Genomic DNA, 11,829 nt, shown 5'->3' with positions numbered 1-11,829 from the left:
GAGAATAATTTAGATTTAAATATATATTTAACAAAAATTAACCCAAAGCAATCCTCTTAAACAAGGAATGTAATACAAGATAATATGAATATATTCAATTTTCTTTGCTAATATTCCAATAATTTATTAAATTCTTTTAATCACTATAGTTGAATAAAAGAATCTGTAGAAAATCAATTTTTTGGTAAAAGCAAAATCTGGACTAAAATTTGAAATATATATATTTTTATTCACGTCAAAATATAAGTCAGAAGTTATATTAAATCATATGAATAAATTTAAAAAATATTTGAAAATGTAATAACAGATACTTTTTAAAATATTATTTTCTTGAAAATATATTAAAATAATTTTTTTTTTAAATTTTTTTTGATATTAACACATAAAAATAATCTAAAAAATATAAAAAATAATTTTTTGAAAAAATCAAATATTTTTTTAGAAATACTGTTTGAACGGAATTCAAAACTGCCACTTAAATTTGCCTAGAAATAGTTCCAAGAAATAGTTCCCTTGTACAGTTAACAAGACTCGTTTAACGTGAAAAGCAGGAACCGAAGATTTCATGAATTTGATCAGAAAAAATGAATTACCAAGGGAACTGTAGAATAAAAAATTATCTAAAAGCAATTCGTTGCCTTCACTGCGTAAGATGTGTTGATGCAATTCAAACACAAATTCCAACTTTTAGAAACCCAATAATTATATCCCAAAGGATTCTTGCAACGAATAGTAGTGCAGTGATTCAAAAGGATATCCTACCACCTATGCTAAACAAATCTGGTTAAAATGTCACTGTTCTTCATTAATATTAATAGAGAGCGCGCCAAGCCAGGGAGGCGAGGAGAAAGTAGCGTGGAACATCCAGTGCCAAAATCAATGGATAAGTCCCCAGTGCCTCTTTTTTTTTGGTTCTAAGTCCAAAATCATAAATTGAGATCAAATTATTGAGCAACAAGTAAATCACAAACATGCTATGCGAGGTTCGTGACTCGGTTCCATATCTCAGACATTGAATTGGGGATGCAATCCATCATAAAATGGTAAATAGCATAAATCACACTTCCTTTCAAATTAAAGTGTTTTGCCTTAATTGAAAGCAACTGAAAAGGAAGTATTGTCACGAGTCGAAAGTTCCATTTTACATCAATTAAAACATAACTTTATTTCAAAGGAGAACAGGTGCATCAACTCCTTTAACAAGGTTCAATAGCATAATGTCTCAACGTTCATCTTGTACAGGCGCCTAGGGTTTCTTTCAGAAGGTGCAGGAACTTATGCCTCCACATTTTATCTTTTGTGCCAAAGGTGGACTCAAAAGTTACTGTGATTATGCCTAACCATAAAGAAGGTGATTCTGGCCAGAATGACTTGCACAAGACAGAGCAAACCAACTCCATTTGCTATATTCCACTTCAGATTTTTAATGCTGTGCAAATCAATCAGCTCTTCCCCTTGAGAGAAATGAGGGGTGTTAAAACTCAATAAGCTTTCATGAAAATCTAAAGTTCACAAAGGTTGCAGTAAGGCTTCAGGCTAATAATTTCACAATGTCTTGCATTGCTCAAAAGAAAATGCAGTGCAAACAGAAATTGTGGACAAGTCAGCACACAGCACAAGGATAGACATATGATGCCAAAAGATGGTTACAATTTTGGATTAACAAGAATAGTAAGAGAATTGGTTGGTATAGAACCATGGCATTTGTGTTCACCTTAATTGTTGCAGAAGAAGAATGGTTTACATCAATTCTCACAGGAACAAAATTCCAGAGTCAAACCACCCCTTCAGATATACATTGTCATTCTAGGTGAATTCTCATGTTGAAATCTGTAATGATGAATTCCCAATAAGATATTCTATTTTGCATTTTAGATCTTTTGATAATGTTGCAGCCTTTCTTTATTTTTTCCAATTTTTGTTGGGCGAGGAGAGGGGAGGCTTGAAAACGATTTTCAGGAATTTAGTCTTAATAAACTGACCAGGATTCAACCTTATCAAGTCTTGGTCATTAGTCAGAACAGTGCTTGTTCAAGAAAAAAAAAGCCAGAACAGTAACACAATGCCAATCTATGGGGTGTGACTAAATTCACATACCTTGTGAGGTGGAGTTCCTGGTCTCAAAATGTTGTTGCCAAATCCGCCTTTGCCTTTCTTCTCAGAGGCTCTAAGGATTTGAAAGGAACAAGTCAAAGTATCATCGACACTCATCATGGCGCCAGCATTATCGAACTCACCACAGTAATTTGGTGCAGAGAATATTGTGACCAGCTGTCGCTTTGCAAAAAACTCATAACCATCTTCAACAACCTATCGATCACACTCATTCCCACAAACCGGATAGACATTAATTAAGCACTTCATGATGCTAACAAAAGGATTTCCATGCATGGCTCATAACAAATAAGCACATAAAGACACACTCAGAGAGTAAACTAGCAGGCCAAATAACGATGAAGACCCAATTTTTTTATCAAGCCTAAATACATGAAACAAGCAAGAACAAAAAAGGAAACCATTAAGCTAGCAAACTCTACAAGTATAAAATCTTTTTGCACATGAACAGTAAAATGCATGCCCTGCATCGCCAAGGCCCTTTTCATACAGCTAGAAATCAAAGGCATGAGGAGAAACACGAATGAAACACAAATATTACTAAGTGAACTGATAGGGCATACCCTGAGCATGCATAAATGTGTGCACTGGCATAAACACACATGATTGATAATGATGTGATCAATCCCATCTATTCTACTTCACAAGTTTCCAGGGAGGTTTGACATGCAAAATTCTGCTGATAGAAATTTAGAAAGTCATTCACATGTCTGCAGCTTTCACTAAAACAGTGAACGATAAATGTGATTCTTGGAGATAGTCCACCCAAAAATGACAGGAACCGAAGTTGGATCAAGAAAGTTTCAGGCTTTCAGCACAAATGCACCGATGCTAAAGTAGAAGGGTTAATTTAACTAAAATTACCTGATGAGCTCGGCAAACAAGATCAAGGTCCTGTTTCCTAAGAAATTCAACGACCTTGTCAGCCCCAAATGTGTATGACACACCCCTGTCATTCTCTCCCCACCCTTCCATATCTTTATCCGGGTCAGCCCACAATAGATCACATAAAAGACCATGGTCCGGCACATCAATAGGGCGAGCAAGATTCCTGATCTGATCCAAGCTCTTCAACTCAGGAGACAATCCACCATGCATGCAAAGGATCTTTTCATCTATAAGAGCAGCCACAGGCAGACAATTAAAGCAGTCAGTGAATGTCTTCCAGACACGAACGTTAAACCTCCTCTTGCACTCATCATAAAACCCATATATACGGTTGATGGAAGCACATTCATGGTTGCCCCTAAGAAGGAAGAAGTTCTCCTTGTATTTGATCTTGTATGCAAGGAGGAGGCATATTGTCTCTATGCTCTGTTTGCCACGATCAACATAGTCCCCCAGGAACAAATAATTTGCCTCAGGTGGGTAACCACCATACTCAAACAATCGTAGAAGATCCGAGAACTGACCGTGAACATCACCTGCCATACCGGTTGTTAATGTATAGAAAGCCTATAGAAATTATCTGCAGTATTAGATTCCTTATATGTGACAGATCAAGAAATGAAACAAGTCAATATATATGATATTCTATTGCCAAGTGAAACATAACTTTCTAAATCTCTCTAGTCTATTAAGCCATCACCAATACAGTAACAATAGAAAACAAAACCAATAATAATAATACTGACAAATAAGGCACAACAAAAAGAGTTCCCTCCAAAGTTCATTTATACCATTAGGCATTGGAGACAGAGTGATGAAACCATGAGCTCTACCTCCCTACCACACCATAGCTTCTTATATGACAAACTATATCAATTGTCATTATAGGAGACAAGATTCAATGTTGAATGACCATCAAGACCTACAGGCACTAGAACCCTGTAGCCAAAATATAATAACCAACCAACTAGTATCGATTCGCCACATCATCAATGAAATTATCCTTTCAAGATGAACGTGGTTGATCATCTAACTTTAAGCAAAATTCAAGCTGAGAAAGGAAAAAATTATCTTGCTTGACAAGTATCACTGAAATCAAATTATTCTCCATTTTATTCCTCTAAAATAAACTTTAAGAGTTTTACAAATGTGTTTACTTAAAGGTTGGAACCAAATCATACAAGAAAAGAGGAGATTGATTGATACATTCAAAACAAGAAGGCAGTAGGCTACCTTTTTTGTTTCAATAAAATATTTGTAAATCTCTTGTAATTAGAAATCATCTATGTGGAGGTTTTTGAACCACATAAATCCGAAAAATCAACTCGAATTACAACTCTCATCTACACTTCCTGTAAGGCTAAGAGCTTGTATTGCGGTAGCAAAAGGGGTTCGTGAGTATTTCAGGTTTCTTACAAGATTTGTAAATATCTTGTAATTAGAAATCATATATATGGAGATTTTTGAACCACAAAAATCTGTAAAGTCAAGTCGTATTACACCTCTCATTTAAGGCTTCCAGTAAAGCTAAGAGCTTGTACTGCGATAGCAAAAAGAGAATCATGAGCATATTCCAGGTTTCTTAGAAGACTAACAGCCTGCGGAACGGGCAACTCAAAAGCTATAGCAGCAAGATTTTAATGTAACAACGGTGATGGTAAGAACTGATAAAAGCTGATTCTTGACCTCTACTCAGACAATTTGATGCAATAAATTACATTTATTTCCTTAAAAGCATTAGATAAAATAAAAACTGTATTCCTTTCCGAGGACAAGGCTATCACCACCTCCCACCTCCCCAAAACAGACCATAAAAGTTTTAGAAAGGCTCCTGCTCAAAGCATGCATGCATTGTCATGGCTATACAGTCCCCAAAGACCTAGAAAAAGGCAAAGCTGTGTGTTTTATATGATACCAGTCAATGCTAACAAGTATGCAACTCCTTGCAGTTACCATCAACTGAACGTAAGACCAACACTATCCCTTCCTAAAAGAAGTGTTATTAACTCAATTCAGATCCCAAGCACTTACTTGAAGCCTACATACTCTGCTATGTGTCACAGTATCCCAATAAAATCCTGGACAGAGAGAGCGAAGAGTAGGGAAACTTACAAAGGCTAAGCTACCAAAATTCCTCAATGACTGTCCATAACATAACCCAAACAAACCATCACAAAACAGCCATGGAATATCTACATGGAACACGCCCTGCCTAAGGCTCCAGCAATTGTCTAATTATTTGTTTACATTTGTTTCCCTTCTTGCCAACCATAACAGAAGAGAGGAACATGACAGCTAAAAAAATTAGATAAGATATATCTCACGTCATAAACACAATTACAGGGACAAGCACTGCCTAAGTCATTCATTCAATTCCAGTAGTTTTAGCATCATGATAAATTAAAAACCACCCTCTACTCGCACTGATTACATGGATACCAATCACTTTAAGAGTTCTACAAAAAACAATCATTCACACGGTTACTATCCTAACTACCATACTCTCTAATGATTCCATGACGAAACTTCCATTCAATTAATACATACTACCTCTTCCACCAATCAAGCAACTCACTTGCCATTCGCCATCCAAGTAGCCAGCTTATAAACAACACAAATCCAGTAGTCCATTCAATTAATACGTACTACCTCTTCCACCAATCAAGCAAATCACTTGCCATTAGTCATCCATGTAGCCAGCTTATAAACAAACACAAAGCCAGTAGTCATCTCAGAACTACAAATATTCAATGATGTTTAAAACATTTCCTATTGAATGCTCCTGTCTTACATTCTTAACTTATGTCTCCACAAACTATTACAGAAAAAGAATCGAAGTTCACATCCCTGATCCTCCTTTTATCATCTATCAGGAAAAAAAAAAACAATTATTCACCTGCTCGCTTTCGCAGCTATTTTCTTACCGGCGTGAATATTCCACTCTATTTGTCCACAAATGAGCTCTAAAACTACTTCTCAAATTTCACATAAATAAGTTCAAATTCACAATATATTAAACCAAAAAAAAACAATGAAAAACTGAAAAGAGAAAGAAAAAAGAGCAGACTTTTCCATTTCTTTACCACAGATCTTAATAGGTGCTTCAAGCTCGAGAAGATTTGGCTGACTAAGAAAAACCCCCCTAGAAGCCAAACAAAGCTGCTTGATTTCCGCCTCAGTCAAATGAACTTGTTTCGTCGTCCTCCCATTCTTCGCTTCCACTAACCGCCGTATTATGTCGTCAAGTAAACTCTCGTCCATTAAAACAAACCCTAGCAAAAAACAAACCCTAACAAAAGCAGCAACTAAAACAACTCTCCCTCGCGATGAAGATTTCTTTGCTTTCCTTAAAGTGACAAAAGAGATTGCGGCGTTAAAACTAACGGCGGGATATGTGAGATTCTGGTAGTGGACAGTATCAGTGGGTAAGGTTAGTGGCGGCTATTTTCCCGCTTGGCGTTGACAGACGGAGTTAGAACAAAAATGATATTTACTGATGATTCGTGTTTTAAATAAAAAAATAATTTTTTTTATTTTATATTAAGTTTTATATATAATTTTAAATTTTTAATATACTAATATCAAATTTAAATATTAAAAAATAAAAAAAATATTATGTTAATATATTTTTAAATAAAAATATTTTAAAAAATAACCAAAAAAATTACAAACAGTAGTTATTATGGAAGATGAGGAGCCCCAGAAAAGTTAAAAACTAGCCGGGTTTTATTGTTTAATAATTCAAAAAGATTTTGAATTTGTGATGAGATTAGCCCATCCTTTCAATTCTATTGAGGTCAAAATTATTAACCAAAGAAAGACGCGTGGCAGACGTTGATTAGCTGAAATCTCAATCAAAGTTTGACAACTGGCCAAATTTGATCTAGACAGAAATTGGAAACTTGGATGACACTTGAAGGAACTAGCTATACCCTAAATATTAGAAATCCAGTTGTTTTTCTTTTTTGTTGTCTGTATTTTTTATTAATTAGATAATTGAATTCTCATTATTAATTTTGAATTCAGTTGAGTTAGGTGTTGTCGTTTTATTATGCATTGAATCATACCCATTTGATTTAGATTTAACAAACATGATAAAATTTAACATGAGAGGATTTCAATTATCATGTCCACAGCTTTAAATAAAAAAAAACGAAAACATAACCGAACTAATTTAGAATATTTTTGCCTTTTCTTTTCTGTATTATTATATATTTAAGTGGTAATTTTTTTATTATTTTCAATTATCATTACAATTTTACTTGATACATGGGTAAACTTCGATTTTTTTTTCCTTATAAATTTATCAATATTCTGCTTTTACTCTTGTGGTTTAAATTTTTTTAATGTTATCGTTTTGATGCTATCCCTTGGTGTTAAAAAGTCTACTTTAAAAATTTTATTTATGAGTTTTTCTAGGTTTTTACTTATTTGCTGTGAGATGTCATGGCATGTATCATATATGTGAACTTGAGAGGGCAAAATGAGAAAAGAGAGCAGAAGTAAAACAAAAATATGAAAAAGTTGGCTTTGTGTTGGTTATTTAGTGGCAAATAGGAGAAAATGAAAATATTTATAAACTCTAGGGAAGAGATGGAACATTGTTAAATTTACAAGGCAAAATATATGTTTTTTCCTTTTTATATATATATATAAGAAAAAATATTGATTCATTAAAAAAATAGATGGAATCCTTCACATTTAATTAAACTAGAAAAGGTCAGTTCTTAACAAATCTATTGTCAAAGTATGAAATTAAAAAAAATTAATTTTAAAAAAACAACAAAAAAAACTTAAGTCAACTCGGGTTAACCTGTTGAATCTACCACCCGAGTGGTGAAATAATGATAATTTCATTAAAAAAAACTATGCTTTTCTAAAAACACAAACAGAGTGAAAAAAATATTTATCCCACCATAATCCAAAAAAAATTTATTAGTGTATGATTTTTTTTTAAAATAAATTCTTTGATTTTGATTTTATTTAAATGAAGCAAAAACAATTCTTAAGGAAAACTCTTTAAAAATGAGCCTAAGAGTTTGGTCCTAATGGACTAGTTTGTGGGCTCAAAGCAAGGGCAGACATGTGCGCCTGCCCCGTTTAAATTTATTTTTTCGCTTAGTTATGCAGACGACATGTTATTTGTCTAACTAATTTTTTTATAGGTGATGTAGACGATGTGTTGTCTATCTCTTCGATTCTCGATGACTCTTAAATCATTGAAAAATCAAGGTTGGGGTTTTTCAACCCCCAAAGTTCATTTCTCTCCTTTTTTTTTTACCCAAAAACACCTACAATCATAACCTAAAAACCAACATAAACCCTTTAATTCCTTTAAACAACAAAAAAAATTGGTCAAAAAATGAGAAATTAACCTGAAATCCAAAAATTTACTAAGGTTAGATCTACCTTTTCAAGTCATTTTAAGGCAAAATAATACCTAAGCTAAACCTCTCTCGTCGAATGGAACCTGTGGACACCAAGATCGAACTTTTGTATGGTTAGAATTGGTGTTAATAGTAACTTTCTCTTTTTGTTGCTATAATTCAACAACATTTCTCTCTCATCTCCCTAACAAGGGAATAAAAACAAGAGAAATGAAGTTTTATACTAAAATTAAATTTGGAAATCTTGAGGGACTAAAAATGTATCATTGGAAAAGTAGAAGGATAAAAGTAAACTTTTTTGTGCAAACTTTAAAACGGTCACTCATTTTACTTGTCCTTTTCACCTTAGTCCTTTGTATTTAATTTTGTATTCCTTAATAATTTAACTTAAATTGGCCTTAGATTTGGTTTTGGAATAGTGAACTCGAAAAAAAATGATGGGAAAAAAGATTGTGAACAAAGAATTCATGGTGTTTTACGAGGAAATCCACAATGCATTTTGAATAATGAATCCCCCTCTCTAATTTTGTTAATGTGGATGTTCTTTATTTGTACATGTCCATTTACACATACACACATTGAAAAAAATAGAAACTAAAGGTGAAGGAGAAGTTATTATAGCTCAAGACTCAAACCACTGTTATTAAACCCGACCCGACCAGGCGGGTCGACCCGGGACCCGGTCGACCCGGTGGCTGGACCGGTCCGGATTTAATAAAAGACCGGCTGTGGCAACAGCCCGGCCAAACCCGGGCGACCCGGGACCCGGGCGAACCCGAACGAGACCCGGTTTTTTTTTTTTTTCAAATGTGGGATTTGAAATCCATTAGTATATATACTATATGTTCCCAAGAAAAAAGTCATGTTTTTTCAATGTGGGATAAAAAACCTTTTGGTTTAAATACTTCAACTTAAAAGATAACATAGTATATTTTCAATGTGGGATTTGAAGCCCTTTCATATATATACTATATGTTCCCATGAAAGAAACCATGTTTTTTCAATGTGGGATAAAAAATATTTTGGTTTAAATACTTCAACTTGAAAGGATAACATAATATCTTTTCAATGTGGGATTTGAAGCCCTTTCATATATATACTCTATGTTCCCATGAAAAAAACCATGTTTTTTCAATGTGAGATTTGAAACCCATTAGTATATATTCTCTATGTTCCCAAGAAAAACATCATGTTTTGTCAATGTGGGATAAAATACCTTTTGGTTTAAATACTTCAACTTAAAAAGATAACATATTATCTTTTCAATGTGCGATTTGAAACCCTTTCATATATATGCTCTATGTTCCTATGAAAAAAGTTATGTTTTTTCAATGTGGGATTTGAAACCCATTAGTATATATATACTCTATGTTTCCAAGGAAAAAGTTATGTTTTTTCAATGTGGGATAAAAAACTTTTTTAGTTTAAATACTTTAACTTAAAAACTTAACATAATATCTTTTTAATGTGGGATAATTTTTTTTTAAAATATTCTTTTAAACTTCATAATATGTATAATCTATATTTACATGGATTTTTTCATATGAAATATTAAAATTTTAATTTCTTTTTAATTTTTCCGGGTTAATCCAGGTTGACCCAAGTTGACCCGGGTTGACCCATAAAACTCGGGACCCGGCCCCTTGGCCGGGTTTAATAACTATGACTCAAACTACTATTAATTTGAATAGTGTAAAGACAATTGTTGCATGACAATTAAACTTTTGAACTAGATATTTGGCTCATGGTGGTCTTTTCATCCTAATATAAATGTTTTTTACAAAATAAATAGGGTTAGATTAGTCATTTTATTTTTTATTGCACGGTAAAATTACTAATTTAACTTTAGAATAAAATTATCTAATGCCTAATATTCGGGGAATTTTTTGTATTTTCAATTTTTAAGAATAATATAATCATTTTGATGTTCTTAAAGACAAAACCAACGAAACTCCAACTCAGGGGTTGTTTTGTTATTTTACATTGGTTTTATTATAAATTTTAAAGGTACTCATGGGTATTGTTGTAAGTTATAGTTATTAATTATAATAAAAAAATCATTGGTATGTGTAATGTATGCACCAGTGTGTGGACGACCCCTGAATTATTTGTGCGGTGTAAGAAAGGTCGTATGACCATTTATCGCCGCCTTTTAGGGTAGCTTTTAGAAGGTCTTGGCTCCCCTAATACAATGAGACAATGTAAGTGTAATATCCCACATCGGCGGGTGAGAAGTTGGTAGCTGACCTTACTAGCAATGCTGGATGCTAACTTGTTAGACGCGTTTTGGAGTCATGCGTGGCCACCAAGAACAAAACCATGAGGGCAGTAAGGCAAAAAAGTGAATAATATCTGGCAGGTTGGGTCGGGTTGTGACTTTTGATATCAGAGCCGGTCTCACTGGCTGTCTGGTGGTGCCAACGGGGTCGTCGGGCTCCTTAAGGGGGGTGGATTGTAATATCCCACATCGGTGGGTAAGGAGTTGATAGTTAACCTTATTGGTAGTGCTGGTTGCTAACTTGTCAGACGTGTTTTGAGGCCATACATAGTCACCAAGAACAAAACCGTGAGGGCAGTAAAGCCCAAAACAAATAATATCTGGTAGGTTGGGTTGGGTTTTGATTGTATGCCTCTAACAAGCATCTAATTTGGCTATAGTGATTGTTTCTTTTTATATTTGTATAACAATGAAATTACTAAATTATAAAGGTATTTTTATTGATCAAATATTTCTATAGAATTCGTGTAAAATAAACTCCCCTTAACCATTTTTTTTATAATTCTGTAATAAAAATAAATGCTAATTATTGTGATGGTATGTGAACTATAAAGATTGACATGTAACTGGAAATGAAGCACAAAATGTTGTGCTTTGAAAAATAAATTCAAAACCACCTTATTTTTTTTTTTTTTTAAGAAAGAATAAAAGAGACAGAAGTTTCCATCCTTCATGATCTTCAAAATTCCACCATTTAAGCCACTTGGTTTCCTTTCATTTACAAATCCGATAGGATAAATCCACGTCATAAAGCACGAGACTCAATTACGCCCGCTCAACAAACCTAGACGTCATGGATTAGGCTGATGCTATTGTCATTGGTTAAGAGTATATTTGTTTTTATCTTTTAAAAGTGTTTTTTAAATTATTATTATTTATTTTAAATTAATTTTTTGATATTTTTATATAATTTTGATATGTTAATATTAAATATTATTTTTTAGAAATAAAAAAAAATATTATTTTAATATATTTTTAAATAAAAGTTACTGTAAAAATCAATCATTTTCATACTGCTAAAAATACATTTTCACTATCAATCATATTAACCTATACATAACATACACTATGCATAATATTCTTATAAAAATGATGTGTAAGTAACATATGGTATTATAATTTATCAAATAAATAAATTATCAAACCACTTTATTGAATGTT

At 33.1% G+C, this 11,829-nt stretch overlaps 1 protein-coding gene across 3 annotated transcripts; it reads right to left on the bottom strand.

Moving 5' to 3' along the window:
- Window positions 1-1,033: 1,033 nt before the first annotated feature.
- Window positions 1,034-6,463, bottom strand: LOC7479289 (serine/threonine-protein phosphatase PP1). Of its 3 annotated transcripts, none has more exons than XM_002297972.4 (4): window positions 6,087-6,463; window positions 2,980-3,539; window positions 2,098-2,310; window positions 1,034-1,454 (listed from the first exon to the last, which is right to left on the bottom strand). In XM_002297972.4, exons 1-4 carry the CDS (start codon window positions 6,262-6,264, stop codon window positions 1,443-1,445), a joined length of 963 nt encoding a protein of 320 aa, XP_002298008.1. In that variant the 5' UTR covers window positions 6,265-6,463; the 3' UTR covers window positions 1,034-1,442. The 3 variants fall into 3 exon arrangements, with proteins under 3 accessions (XP_002298008.1, XP_024440036.1, XP_006368769.1); XM_024584268.2 differs by having other exon boundaries at window positions 1,034-1,830; window positions 6,087-6,436; XM_006368707.3 differs by lacking the exon at window positions 1,034-1,454 and having other exon boundaries at window positions 1,953-2,310; window positions 6,087-6,437.
- Window positions 6,464-11,829: the final 5,366 nt, after the last annotated feature.

The sequence above is a fragment of the Populus trichocarpa genome, chromosome 1, assembly GCF_000002775.5.
Source record: "Populus trichocarpa isolate Nisqually-1 chromosome 1, P.trichocarpa_v4.1, whole genome shotgun sequence".
NCBI lineage: Eukaryota > Viridiplantae > Streptophyta > Magnoliopsida > Malpighiales > Salicaceae > Populus > Populus trichocarpa.
The sequence above is the reverse complement of the archived record's forward strand: the minus strand, read 5'-3'. Positions and strand labels throughout refer to the sequence as shown.